The sequence below is a fragment of the Melopsittacus undulatus genome, chromosome 8, assembly GCF_012275295.1.
Source record: "Melopsittacus undulatus isolate bMelUnd1 chromosome 8, bMelUnd1.mat.Z, whole genome shotgun sequence".
Lineage (NCBI taxonomy): Eukaryota > Metazoa > Chordata > Aves > Psittaciformes > Psittaculidae > Melopsittacus > Melopsittacus undulatus.
Window position 1 is genome coordinate 30,279,042 of NC_047534.1, and position 14,750 is coordinate 30,293,791.

General features: G+C 37.9%; 1 protein-coding gene across 1 annotated transcript in view; it reads right to left on the bottom strand.

The window, feature by feature from the left end:
- The window catches only part of COL5A2 (collagen type V alpha 2 chain), a 127,951-nt gene that overhangs the window by 36,847 nt on the left and 76,354 nt on the right, over window positions 1-14,750 (bottom strand). Inside the window, exons 7-16 of the mRNA XM_005145591.3 lie at window positions 13,194-13,304; window positions 11,402-11,479; window positions 9,353-9,397; window positions 8,755-8,808; window positions 8,112-8,165; window positions 6,641-6,694; window positions 4,262-4,315; window positions 3,538-3,591; window positions 929-973; window positions 59-112 (exon numbers count right to left, since the gene is read on the bottom strand). Of these exons, the coding sequence (XP_005145648.1) occupies window positions 59-112; window positions 929-973; window positions 3,538-3,591; window positions 4,262-4,315; window positions 6,641-6,694; window positions 8,112-8,165; window positions 8,755-8,808; window positions 9,353-9,397; window positions 11,402-11,479; window positions 13,194-13,304 (603 nt within the window). The remainder of the gene's footprint in view (window positions 1-58; window positions 113-928; window positions 974-3,537; window positions 3,592-4,261; window positions 4,316-6,640; window positions 6,695-8,111; window positions 8,166-8,754; window positions 8,809-9,352; window positions 9,398-11,401; window positions 11,480-13,193; window positions 13,305-14,750) is intronic.

Below are 14,750 nucleotides of genomic sequence, written 5' to 3' on the forward strand. Positions count from 1 at the left end.
TAAGTTAAACAAGGGAGCAATTTAAGGAACAAGGAAAGAGAAGGAAGATCCTATTTACAGGGGCACCCTGTGGTCCAATTCGACCTCTTTCTCCTGGCATTCCTCTAGGTCCCTTGAAGAGAAAAAAAAAAAAAAAAGCACATTATTTAGGAACTTATCATGGCAGAACATAAAAATGGGGAAAACAGTTCAGTTGATTCCCCCCTGCCACACACCGCCCACCCGCATAGTGGAGAGAGCACATGCCTCCCCCTCTTGTTTTTCTCTTCTTTACTCTTTACTTTTTTAACATACTTCCTTTTCCTTTGCATCGTTTTACACTGCATAACTCTCCAGTAATTTTCTGCTCAGTCTTCTTCATTTGCTTTTATCAACATGAATAGGTTTACTGAGACTACAAGCACATCACAGACGATGTGAACAACAGTTACAGAATCAAGCTGTATTTTTTCCCTCCTGCAACTAGCTTATCTTGTCCTACAGTAGGAAAAAAGTAGCAGCTTACATAAACCACTGCAGCCTCAGAGGAAATATAAGCCCAGTGGAAATATAATAAACAGTGGTTTCTCTTTTCCTATTCTAACCGTATTTCCAATTTTAAACACATTAGAATTCTGTATATACTCACCAAGAACACTAATACAATCTCATTATTTACTATGTCTCATTCACAAATTACGTTCCACTTCAGGGATATTACATTCTGCATGACACGAGATAGTGCTTCACAGAGAGATGTCATTATCAGAAAGGTGCTTTATTTCCAGAAGCACCACTGAGAGCATATTTTTGCCATATTAGGCTGCTCACAAGTATTAAGTTGTCCAAAACAACATCTGAATGAAAACTACTCATTAAAATTCGTATTTGCAGTAGCATTTACAACCCTAAAGCCACTTCTGTAATATCCAGTGCATATGACACTCACTAGGGGACCTGTTGCACCCATGGCACCTGTTGGTCCGGATTCTCCCTAGAAATGGAGTTGAAATTACACAATTAGAGGAAACAAGTAAGAGGAAAATGGAGTTACATGTTTCATCCCCGAGCTTCATGCTTATGTTAGACCTAAAAGGCATATTTGCATGTCTTTAATCTTAAGGAATAGTTCTGTCCCACCTGTAATTGCACCTAAAGTTCCAGCCTTGAGCCCATCTTGAAAGGATTGACTCCAGCTGGCTATCCTGTGTTACCAGTGCTTTGAACTGATGCTGTAAAGGTTCTGCAGTACCAGTGAGAGTCAAAAATTCTAAGAGAATAAAATTGCTAGGTGAAAAATAGTCAGTTGGAGAAAATATATTCTCTCAATTCCCCAGTGCCTTTTAAGGCATAGTTTCTTTTAAGCCAATCTCTAGTATTGCAGCCTGAAAGAGAGGAGTCAGGTTTTAGTTATGCATTGCGATATGTGAAAACCTAGACCTTGGGCCCACTGTACATGAGGATCTGGTTCGAGACCATCTTAAGAACCTGAATGTACACAAGTCCATGGGACCTGATGAAATCCATCCATGGGTCCTCAAGGAGCTGGCAAATGAAGTTGCAAAGCCACTGGCCATCATATTTGAAAAATCATGGCAGTCAGGTGAAGTTCCTGACGACTGGAAAAAGGGAAATATAACCCCCATTTTCAAGAAGGGGAAAATGGATGACCCAGGGAATTACAGACCAGTCAGTCTCACCTCTGTGCCTGGCAAAATCTGGGAGCAGATTCTCTTGGAAGGCATGCTAGGGCACATGAAAAACAAGGTGCTTGGTGACAGCCAGCATGGCTTTACTAGGGGAAAATCCTGCCTGACCAATTTGGTGGCCTTCTATGATGGGGCTACAAAAGTGATGGACAGGGGTGGAGCAGTTGATGTCATCTACCTGGACTAGTGCAAAGCGTTCGACACTGTCCCACACGACATCCTTGTCTCTAAATTGGAGTGTCATCAATTTGATAGGTGGACCACTCGGTGGATAAAGAACTGGCTGGATGGTCGCATGCAAAGAGTTGTGGTCAACGGTTCAATGTCCGGTTGGAGATTAGTAACAAGGTGTCCCTCAGGGATCGGTGTTGGGACTGGTCTTGTTTAATATCTTTGTCGCTGACATGGACAGTGGGATTGAGTGCACCCTCAGCAAGTTTGCCGATGACACCAAGCTGTGTGGTTTGGTTGATACGCTGGAGGGAAGGAATGCCATTCAGAGGGACCTTGACATGCTTGTGAGGTGGGCTGATGCCAACCTCATGAAGTTTAACCATGCCAAGTGCAAGGTCCTACACCTGGGTCGGAGCAATCCCAGGCACAGCTACAGGTTGGGCGAAAAGGAAATTCATGGTAGTGCTGGGGAGAAGGACTTGGGGGTGTTAGTCAATGAGAAAATGAACATGAGCCAGCTTCAGTGTGCACTCACAGCCCAGAAAGCCAACCGTGTCCTGGGCTGCATCAAAAGGAGCGTGACCAGCAGGTCAAAGGAGGTGATCCTGCCCCTCTACTCTGCTCTCGTCAGACCTCACTTGGAGTATTGTGTGCAGTTCTGGTGTCCTCAACATAGAAAGGACATGGAACTGTTACAACAAGTCCAGAGGAGGGCCACGAGGATGATCAGGGGACTGGAGCACCTCCCATATGAAGACAGGCTGAGAAAGTTGTGTCTGTTCAGCCTGGAGAAGAGAAGGCTGCGTGGAGACCTCATAGCAGCCTTCCAGTATCTGAAGGGGGCCTACAGGGATGCTGGTGAGGGACTGTTCATTAGGGACTGTAGTGACAGGACAAGGGGTAACAGGTTGAAACTTAAACAGCAGAGGTTTAGACTGGATCTAAGGAAGAAATTCTTTCCTGTTAGGGTGGTGAGGTACTGTACTGGGTTGCCCAGGGAGGTAGTGAATGCTCCATCCCTGGCAGTGTTCAAGACCAGGTTGGATGAAGCCTTGGGTGATATGGTCTAGTGTGAGGTGTCCCTGCCCATGGCAGGGGGGTTGGAACTAGATGATCTTGAGGTCCTTTCCAATCCTAACTATTCTATGATTCTATGATTTGATGTGGTTATATTTTGTATATTATATTGTCATATGATATTACATTACATTATATTAAAAAATGTTTAAAAACTGTTAGTTTGTCTCTCAACTTGGTCACATAAAGACAACAAGAACCACAAACTGGTCCAGTTTGTACAAAATCACAAGATGCGCATGTGCTCTTAGTTAACAGGCTTTGCTGTCTGTATTATTACGTATGTGTCACAGATGACAACTGTCATTTTGTGTGTCAATTCACCCAGTGATATCTTACAGGCCTAAAACTGAGCTGCAGCTGAAACTGACTTCTTTAAGAAACAATCTTCTTTATAAAGCACAGGTATGTCATTGTATAGCATTTTATGTGAATCAAACGCACACTAGTAATGGTCTATTCCACTTTTCTCTCCACTTCATATAAGTAGCACTGACAGGAAAGGCTTCAAAGCCTTGTCCAAAACATCTATTACCTTTCATTATTTTGGCATTACAGAAAACATGCTTAAGCATTTATTCTTGGGCCATGAAAATACCTTTGCTCCAGCTGCTCCAATTTCACCTTTTGGACCATCAAGTCCTTTTAATCCCTGTAAGTTATAAAAATATCGGAAAATTACATTTATATATGTACAGACAGAGAGCATTTCTACTATTGTTAAAATAACTCAATAATGGTGTCAAGAATGGATCTGAGGTGGCAAGAGTAAGAAAGAAAAAAAATAAAGGAGAAAAAAAACAGATGGAATAAAGCTTTTAAACATTTTCTAAATGGAAACCATTTGTACAAGGTACATTTCCTTGGATTTGGTTTCCTTTCTAAAACAAGAACATTAAAAAAAAACATCCTAAAACAACAAGGAGGTGGCTCTGAGCCATAGGAAACCTCTTTATTCCTCCCCAAAGTAAAATTCTGGCCAGAAATCTTGGTAATTTGTAATCACTCCATGTTGCAAACATATCCACCTCTCAAGTTCCCCACCCTAATGTAAGACTTGCCAACAAAGCGAAAGAACTCTCAGGTTTGTGCCTTCTGAAGCTTGGCAAGGCTCAAGCAAGCTCCTTCCAGATTCCCAGAACATTTGAAAATAGAGTGAAGAAAGGGGTGGAGGATATAATACAGAGGTCAGCTTAAAGGGGAATAGCATGGCTTTTCTGCAAGGCCCTCTCTCAACTGCTAGTAATTCATCTACAACTGGCGAGTCTAGTATCTTTGTACTGAAACATCATTTATAACAGAGGGAAAACCTTGTCCCTTACCCTGTGCCCCTTGAGACCTGGGAGACCAGGAGCACCAGGAAAGCCTCGAGGCCCCTAAGTAGATAAAAGGAAAAACAAATAAAATCCTCATTTCTGCAGACAAACCCAACAATAATGTCACTAACAGGAAAGAAGATAGCAGCGTTAATACTCATACTCCTAACATTACTTCACCTTGGTGACATTACATAGCAAGGCATAGCGTTTGGGTGGTTCACAGATGATGCAGCCTAACATACTACGAAGGCAGACAGTCTCAGCATTATGCACATTCTCACTGATATTAAAAGCTTTGTGACTTACATCAGTGTATGACCCAACCCCAAATTTCAATAGAAGTAATGAAATAAAACCAGATCAAGTTTTGAGGCCCAATATGGAGAAACCTTAATTAAACAGAGACCAAAACCAAAACTATAATTCAAAATAATTAGAAACTGAGACCAAACTGCAAACTGTACATGTTCTTTCAGATTATGTCAGTCAAGTATCATGAAAAGCAACGGCTATTTAAACACATTTAACAATAAAACCAAAGTTTCCTTACACTTAGTTTTCTAACAAGTTTCCAGATGTCTCTTTCAGGAAAGACTAAGTAACAGAGGGGAGCTAGGTGCCTCATCTTAGACTATTGGTCATGTGAATTTATAATAGAAATACCATTAACATCTTCATACTCTCAGATAACAATTCAACAAACTGTTTAAACATAGAATTTCTTCCTTTGTGGTGCCTCTGAATCAAAGGTTATAGTTTGTACCTTTCGGCTTAGCAAAAAAATCACAAAGCTATACTACAGAAAATGAAGCATCATGAAGCAACATTGACATTCAGAGAAGCAAAAAATAACATCTGAGATCTCAGCATCAGAGAACTTCACATACAGACAAGCTGCTTCCTTATTAGCATATATGTAAGAAAGGTCTTTGCCTTTCCACAATTATACAGACAATGTTTTATCATAAAATTCAGTGAGAAATTACTTCAGATTTTGCAGATTCCTAAAGAAAAAAATAATTCATGAGGGTACGAAATTTCTGAAATTAATAGATTGTTTGAAATTATGAAAAATTAATTTGTCAGTGAAGAATGATCTCTATTGTCATACAAGATCTTGCATGTAAATTTGAAATTAGACTACTTATGCTTGTTTAGACTGAATGAAGCCCACAAAAAGGATTTATTTAGCTTGTGCTCAGTGGTATATGTGTATCAGTTTATAAAACCAGGGCAATCAATGATGAAGCACACACATGGAACGAGTCACACAGCAAGAAGGCAAATTATGTACAAGGGGAACCAGCCATCAGGTGTCTCAATCTACGAGCTTGTCCTTGATCAAGACACTGCAGGACTCTGATAAAACAGCAGGGTACCCAGTAGTATTCTCTATAGCACTATCCAACTGCAGCAAATCTTAATGCCATTTTGTGTGTATGGGTGCAGTTGTACTTCTTTCCTTCATTAAAAAGTCTTCTAAAAGATTATTTTATTGAGAAAAACAGCTTGATCTGAACAGATTACTACTCCACAGACCACATTTGCCTCATGCAGTTTAAAAAACATTGTCTTTGACCCATAAAACTTAGGAGGAAAGCTTAGGAAACATCATTGCCTTGTTAAAAAAAATTGGTTTTCTCTCCAAGAGATCATATCTCCAGCTGTTAAAAAAAAAAACAACAACAAAAAAGAAGTGCCACACAATCACTGTATGCTTAAAAAGAAAACGAGGCAGCTTAAAAGATGATACGCATCAGATGGTTTCAGCTCTGGAATTTCTCCATTCCCTTTCCAGCCACACTACAGCTCCCTTTCAGGTACAGAACTTGACTGATGAGGGCAGAACACTTAATATGAGTCAAAATGATATATCTGTTTTATTTCTAGACTGAATATGACAAGTACCCTCTGCAGCACAAGCACATCCTTTATTCATATTTGCATACTGAAAATAGATATAAAAATAAAATATATATGCTTATGATATAATCCTCTCCTCCCCTGCCCTCAAGCTGACCCTTTTGAAGTGCCACCTCAGCCTGACATCATTCTAGAGTCTCTGAGCACTTCCTGCACATGGTTGTGAATGACCATGCAAAACACTGGGAAATGGGAGTAGAGCTTGTATATACTATCATCTGTTCTACGAATATTTTATCAATGAAGCAGTTGAAATGTGCACCTGTGAAAGGACTCTTGGGATTAACTCAAGGACCACTGCATGACCTGTTTGGTTCCAAGCTATCATTCTGATCTGGATTATTAGAGTAAGCTAACAAGTATTTCAGAAATTGAATGGCAGAGCTTTGCACTTGTTATTAAGAGAGATAGTGATGATGGAAGTATGAACATTTTGCTAAAATGTAAATAAGCTCTTACTGGAGATCCTGGAAATCCAGGCTCACCGGACTGTCCTGGTCTGCCAGGTTCACCCTAAGGAAAGTAAAAAAAAGCAACATACAAAAATAGCCAACATGAAATTATCATTCTTCCATTCAAATGTATAAGGACATTCACGTCAGTATTATATATCTTCTCTTTACTGTAACAATTTCAATGATAAAAATCAACTAGCAGTGTGCATTGGACACAGCTTTCAATGGTTTTTAACAAAGAATTGTAGGAACTGAAGACTGGGTCTAAAATGCATCTCAGCATCACAAGATGGTTCTGCAAGGTAGTTTTCCTGTGAATTAGTGAAGCAACCTTTTGTCATCCTTACACAGAGTCAAATTACTTTAATTTTCCATAGAAACAGCAATCTAAAACTGCCTGTGTTGTAGCATGTTACTTCTTCTGTTCAAATGTTTTAAAATGTGTAAAATTTCATTCCAGATAAGTGACTATTTTCTGTGTGACGCAATAGAAAAAAAAATGGTAGAACCAAATGAGAATATTTTGAAGATTATTTAAAGTCCTCCAGAGTCAAAACCAACCATTCCTTTACCTGCATCAATCAGGACTCTGGGTTGCAGAATAATACGTACATGTACATGTAATATGTAAAGCTTCGGAAAAACAGTTTCTGGACAGAGAGAAGGCAAAGTGCTTCACAAATGTAATTAAAGAAACCCATATGTACACTGGAAATGGAGAATGTTCTTAGAGAAGTATCAAGATTTGGCTTCACTCTTTCAAAGTTCCCATTAAACTCCTTATACTTTAATGGAAATGTAGCTATTACACAAGCAATGATAACTTTTATACTAAATATCTGCAGTTTTCAACTGATTTCTAAGTTATAAATTATAATTCAAATGCATTTACTGTACTTTGCAAACAAATAATATACATCCACCAGTAAATTCTTAAGCTATTGTTTTGTAGTAGATACATACTTACGTAACATGCATATCACATATATTTTACATATGTGTACAATCATGGATAGAGTAATAAAATCAGTAATGACTACAATAAATTATTAAGAAGTTTAAAGAATTTAAATACTAAAATTTTATTGTCCAGTTCCAGGTCTGTGTTATCCTTACAGTTCTTCTAACTCATCATCCAGTTCCAAAGAGACACCTTCAATTGCCCCCTCGTATCCCTGGTATATTATTATGCCTGATTTCAAGAAAGACATCTCAGTTGAAGAACTGGCTTAGGCAAGAAATAATAGAGACAGTGCTTAAGCCTTAGGTATGATGGTAACATGTAAGGAAAACAAAGGACTGTTTTGAAAAGGGGTGCTAAAAAGGACACAGCACTTAATGAGGAGTAAGATTACAAAGAAAAGTAAATGATAAAAGTAGTTACAACTGGCATATCTGCAGGTTAGACACTGTCTCAAAGATGCTAATATTTGTTTTATTAAAAATAAAACAAGATACAAGAATAACAAACTTACATCTTCACCAGGTTTGCCTGGAGGTCCCTCTGGTCCACGTGAACCAACTGGACCCTAAGAAATAAATAAATTTGTTGACAAGTCAACTTAACCATCACTAAAATATTTACTTCCTCCATTTCAAAGTCTGGTTTTATAAAACAGATGTAGAAAAAGGACAATTTTATGCTTAAGAACATATGCTTAATTTTGTGATATCTTTCTAATCATCCTGCCCCTAAGAAACCTGAATTCCATTATATAAAAATATAGGATTAATTCTTTAAGAGAAAAACAATATATTAAAAATCACAGTTACTGTTATTTTAAAGCTCTGGCTCTTGCTTTTACTTTTGAATAATTTTGTTGCCTCAAAAACATAAATATTCTCAACGTCTATATGCTTTACATTACCATGTATAATTTTACCAGTGCTTAACCGTCCTCAGGTTTGTGCTGGGAAAGTAACAACATTTATAATCATTATTATGCACATTCAAAACAATTCAAATTCATTGATTCAGGACAACATGCCTCAGACACCACAACTCTTGACTGAAGTTACTTAATGGCTTAAGCTGCTACAATACAGAAAAAAACAACCCTGTTCTGAAGTAAGGATATATAATATATAGTTTGCAATTCTATTGTAGAAGTGCCTTACCATAGGTCCTGGATCCCCAGGTTCCCCAGGTGGGCCTGTGGGGCCAGCACCACCCTAAAATTAAGCAAAGATGAATACAATTACAAATTCCAAAAGGTAAAAATATAAGGATATAAATTAAAATCCATGATCAGGCCAATCACAGCCCATGGGACAGTCTGGATTCTAATTCAGAACCAGCTCACATTTCCAAATGAGTGGAAGTTGGATACTAAAATCCCTCAGGCTTTAGATAAATCCTGTGCCATATACAAATCCAAGTGGTAACTTAACACCATGCTAATACTGAAAGCAGAACAGTCACCATTTTGATTGCTGTTCCTTCATTAAAAAAAATGGTTAAATTAAAAAATTGGGTTGAAACCTTGTTACAGGTCTAACTCTTTTTGAGTTAATTTTTGTGTATAGAATACATCTAGAGCAGAGTTCTTGAGAGCAGCATGCTTAAATTTACCTCTAAACGAAGATGCTTTCATCAATCTGTCACTGAAGATGGACATTGCCTCAGAGATGAACACTAAACACGCACACACACACACACACACAATTACTGTGTGCTTTGCCTTCCTTCATCTCCAGCCTGAGACGAAGTACTTACTTGTTTTCCTTGGAGACCTTGAGGACCTCTTGGACCCACTGGACCCTAATGAAAACAAAACCTGTTACACACTAGAAAATGCCCTTCCCCAAGTAACATTCATCCTAAAAAGATGGCAAAATTGTCTGCAAGTGGCCTCCAAGATAACATTTCTCTGGTCAAATTCTCAGAAAGGCTTTTACTTGGGGACTGATGTTATGAAATACAAAATGATATAGAATCAAAATCTTCAAACTCAAAAAGCCACAGGACTGTAAATTAATTAGCATTTGAAAATATGGGCTTGCCTGCTTTCTGGAACCTCACAGTCTCTGGAATCACAGATCCTAGAATCAATCAGAATAACCAGGTTTCCTGTATAGCTCCACTAAAGAAAATTGTAATAACAGGACAGAGTTGGTTCAGATTAATCTCATAATGGAATCACTGATGAAATAAATGAATGCTGCTATTCTCAGCCATGAGCTGATAAGCAGCAATAGAGGGATGTATCATGAAGCATACAAACCACCAAAACAGCTTCCAAACAGTTGTGGTTTGTTACAGAAAATCCAGATTTCCCTGTAAAAAGTTTAATGAGATTTTTAGCAAAAATCTCATGCTTAATTGTGACTTGTAATGTGAGGTAAAGGTAATCTTGTCCAAATGTAATCTTTTTTCTAGCAATAAAAAATCATCTATAGCAGACAATAACTTTCATCCTGACAGGGGCTCAAGGTTTATTTTTTGACACACAATTCATTAATTTTTACAAACTTTTACAAAGCAAGTGTAGGAGAGTTAGGAATAGGCCTTTTAAAAATTGTAATTAACATTAAAACCAAAACAAAATACAACAGTCCCACTGTCAGTTACTCAGTTTACAAGGAAAGGAATATCACAGAACATGATGAATCAATACAAAGACAGTAAGTGAGTGCCAACTGACTAAGTAGACTTTGTGTAAGGCCTCAGAGAGTCCTAGATAAATTAATATTGAAAGGAGTCACATTTAAAAATTACAAAAGAAGAGGCCATACAAGAAACACAATGTCTTGAGGTAGGTTGAATGAAAGGATTAAGCAAAACTGTGGAGGGCAGCAAAGTAAGTAGGACAGCCTTGTGGAGCAAACCACTGTACATGCACACAGCAAATTCACTGAAGAGAGACATTCATAAAAAAAGGAGAGTTACTTGAAGGAATGACCACAAAAGTTAAGCAAAACATCAGATTACCTTTAGAACCTTTCAAATTGCATTGAAAGTGAATTTGAAGGTTACTAATAGGGACTTGGAGGAATAAGACTCATGTACACAAACTCCTGGACAGTGCATTCACTAAAGGATGGTTTCATTATGAATGAATGTCAAAAGTAACAGCAAAAAATGAAACAGTGGTTTTCAACATATCACAAAGTGATAGATACACGTAGGGAAAAGAGATAATGTTCAAAATTAACACAGAGTTCTAGTAGAGATAGCTTATGGTGGTTAAACAGCTTTCACAGATGGTAAAAAAATCAGTGTTACCATTAAAACCCCAGTCTACTAAAAGTGAAGATGATATCTGAGTACTGAGAGAGGCTAATTGTAAAACTGGACCCAAGAGAGAAAGAGAATGTCTGTCTTAAAATAAAGCAGCAAACTTTCAGTTAAGCACTGTTTTCAGAAATATTTTTTTAAATTACTACCAAAGTTCTTTATGTCACTATGTGAAAAGAAGCCTTCCCAGTCACGTATTTATTTATTCTGCTTTGTGTTATAGATGACACTTTTCAGTTACTCTGCAATGAATCAAGATATGAGAAAATCAGGAGCTGGTTTTTTTCCTGTACCTTAATGTTAATAGCTGCTATACTGCAGAAGGAGGGAAGGAAGACAACAAGTAGGCTAGAGGTGGAAAAAGAAAAAGATATGCTTTTCACTTCAGTCCAGGTAATGTGCAAAGCTGCACTACAATATACTGTTCTAGAAGCATAGGAAGTTGAAGAGGATTGATTTCTCTTTGGGTTTTTGCATGTGCACTCCACTTCTACCCTGTCTTACAGTACAGGGCTAATCTAGTCTTACCACTGCACCAGGCATCAGTCCCATCTGACTGCCCAATCCAGATTTCTCATCCAGTCCCGCCATCTGAGCTGAAAATGGCTGGGGAAAAAAAAAACAACAAAAAAACAACACAAACAAACAAAGAAAACCAACAGAAGGATGATTTTAGCTGTCAATCATTGTGATGGTTCATAAGGCAAAAATACGTGTAACCATATCTTCATTATTTACATTGGTGTTAGAGTGCTAACAAATTCTTGTTTTAATCACTAAAAGTTGTATTTCCTATATATCTGAGGTGGTTTAAGGCTTCAAAGACCCATTGAATGCCTGCTTACTATTCTGACTCTATCTCCACTTTAATATTAAACAAATGGGAAAACTGCCTAAAAAGAGAAATATAATCAATTAGCTTTCTTTCACCACCTTCAAATTTAATTTACACCTTAATTTCACCTTCAATATTCATGCATGTCCTCTAAGTCTTTTTTTTTTGTTGTTATCAATTCCTATGTTTCAAGTTCAGAAACACATTAAGGTAAATGGAAATGTAGCCAATTTTATGATTGCAGATTGTAATTTTTAAGCATTCTGCCCTTATCCAGCAAACTGAAGGCACTGCTGTTCATGGCAATTCACACAGTCAAATGCACTAAAGCAGAGAGAACCTCCAGTGTCCCCCTCCTTCTGCAAGTACATAGTTGAAATCAATTTCATTTTGCTTCTTTCAGAGCCAGATCCTCACGCATGGCAGGCTGAGAAGGAGGAACAGCAAGAGTGGATTCAAGTCTTTTATGAGTCAAGGTTTGTTTCACATCAGATTGGTCCCCAAACACATTTTCCGCAAGGCTGCTAACTTCACAGACTGGAATACAAACCAAAAATGCCTTAGATCTCTGGGCACACCTATTCTTTCATATTTTCTGTGGAAATCTATAATGGATGGTGATCTAACACCCATCCCTGGTGCTCCTGTGATTCTAAGGGATCCCTCTGTGCTGAAGATATTCACTTGAGCTGAATCTGATGGATTCAGTTTGGAAATGTGTTTCAGTCAAGAAATGCTGCCTAAATTTGCAAGCCATTGGACTAACATGCATATTTCAGGTGACTGCCAACAAAACTTTACTGTTTTCAGTAACATTGCAGGAACAATGGAGTGGTAAATCATAACAGCTATATTCCAAATAGCAATAAACATGTAAAAGAATATATACTTGATGAATTCAAACATGTACTTCATTATCAATTATGATTAGTGTTCCATAATATTGAGGAAGTGGGGGGAAGTTTTGTAGAGCACTGTGTCTGTATCTAGAGCTGGTTAACCCTTCTTTTCACAGTCATTTACCTTACTTAATCTTCTCAGTGTTGGTCTGAACAATTCCAGAAAGAAATATACTTAGCCACATTTTCATTTCTCTTATTAATTATTCAGTCATTTATATTAATCTTTTTTTTTCTTTTTTATATTCCTAATTTGGTACACCAATTTTCGTGTGCTGTTGTCCAGAACCATTGGGTTTAAGTCAGGTAGAACTAACAGAACCCTACCAAGGATTTTAGATTTGGGCACATTGGCTTTTCTAGATGCTAAAACCCACTGCAAAAGGTGTAACCTTTCCAAGACTTGTCACATTCGCTTGTCCCAATTTTTGGCAGAACTTGCACTGCCGCTAGCTCCAGTCCCTCTTGACTAGGAGACAGGAACTGTGTTCCATGTTCACTGAAGCAAAGAGAAGTTATTTTTTCTACCATGTGGGTCTTCCCTAACATTCATTTCACTTTCTACTAAAGCAAGTGTAACACTTACTCTGCTTATTCCATCTGGCCCTGTGTGGGTAGGGTGCCCTGGAGGACCAGGGTCACCAGGCTGGCCAGGAATACCAGGTTCACCATCAATTCCTTGAGGACCACGAGGACCCTAGAAAAAAAAAAGAATCAGAAATTACAACAGTGTGCAAGGGTGTTCATTAAAATCATTGTAACTGGCAATCACTGCCATGTTTGTGATAAATCTGCCTTTCTACAGAAAGATCTTCAAACAAACAACATCCCTCAAGATCAGAAGCACTGGCTAAGATTAGTCACAAATCACACAAAAAAAGAAGTCAACTGCAGTAATTTCTATCACAGGCTCTTTAGGCATCTCAAGTTTCCTGCTATTTCATACAAGAGTATATATTATTGCTGAAAAACTATTTTGCTTTGCACACAGAATAGAGTATCACAGATTTGCTTCCTAAAGACATATAGCTCAGATCAGTGTACATAGATACATGTTAAGGTAACTCCAGCGTAAAGCTGGATTTTTAAAGCCTCCTGACATCATGAGTGGTTTAGCTCATACTTTTGCTGAGTCTCAACACAGTTACACTGCCAAAAATACAGAGTTAAGTCCCTCAGTGTTGATGTTATCTCTGGCTAGTATTTGCAGAATGGGCTAGGAAGCCATGCAATTGCTCCCCACTTTTGATCCCTAAACAGCATTCATCTTGTATCAAAACTAAAATTAAATATGGAAGTAGCTAAGAAACAAAAGCAACAGGGCCAATACTCTTCAATCATAAATACAGGGTTTAAACTGCTTGTCACTACTGCTTTCTTCATTAGAATAAAGTGCTTGACTATGGCAATGAAAATTTTATACTGTAGAACAAGCTCTTCTATTTTAAGGATCCTTAAACTCAAAACTTTGAAAGCCTGTTTCAGTGAGTCATCTTTACAAACACAGAATCAGACAGATTGCTCATATTTCCATGTGATGAGACTTGTGTTTCCTTGCAGTCTGTGGCACATTTAATGGAATTTATGTCTGAAGCAATGCTGTTTGAATTAGTATGGTTCACATGTTAAAGAAAAAGCTTTCTCTTGGGAAAGGGCTACACTGAGATAGCAGTGGCAATACGAGTCCTGAAAATTCCAAGCAAATCAGCTAATTCTCTTAATTCTCTATCTGTCTTGATGGTCTGGAATTCCTGTAAGCCTAGCAATGAGGGGAAAAATCTGTTTCTTATCAGACATACATGTGCATACACACACTTCTACTCGCAGAATGAGTTGCAAGTAGATAGTATTCTGAAACAAGTTAGAAGATTCATGCATGTTGGATGGAAGAAGGTTCTAGCAGAAAACTTTATTATTTAATATTTCTATTATAAACAGAAATACACACTGCCAAACCTAAAAGTGTATACTGTCCAAAGGAGGAAAAGAATGAGCCACCTTCTTTTGTTAGCTGTCAAAATAAAACAAAATGAAATATTGCAGAAAAACACAATTGCCTATAAAGAATTAAGCAAGCTCCCATACAACTACTGATTTTCAATATTCATACCAAGGCACCTTAACAGAATCTGATATAGTAAAA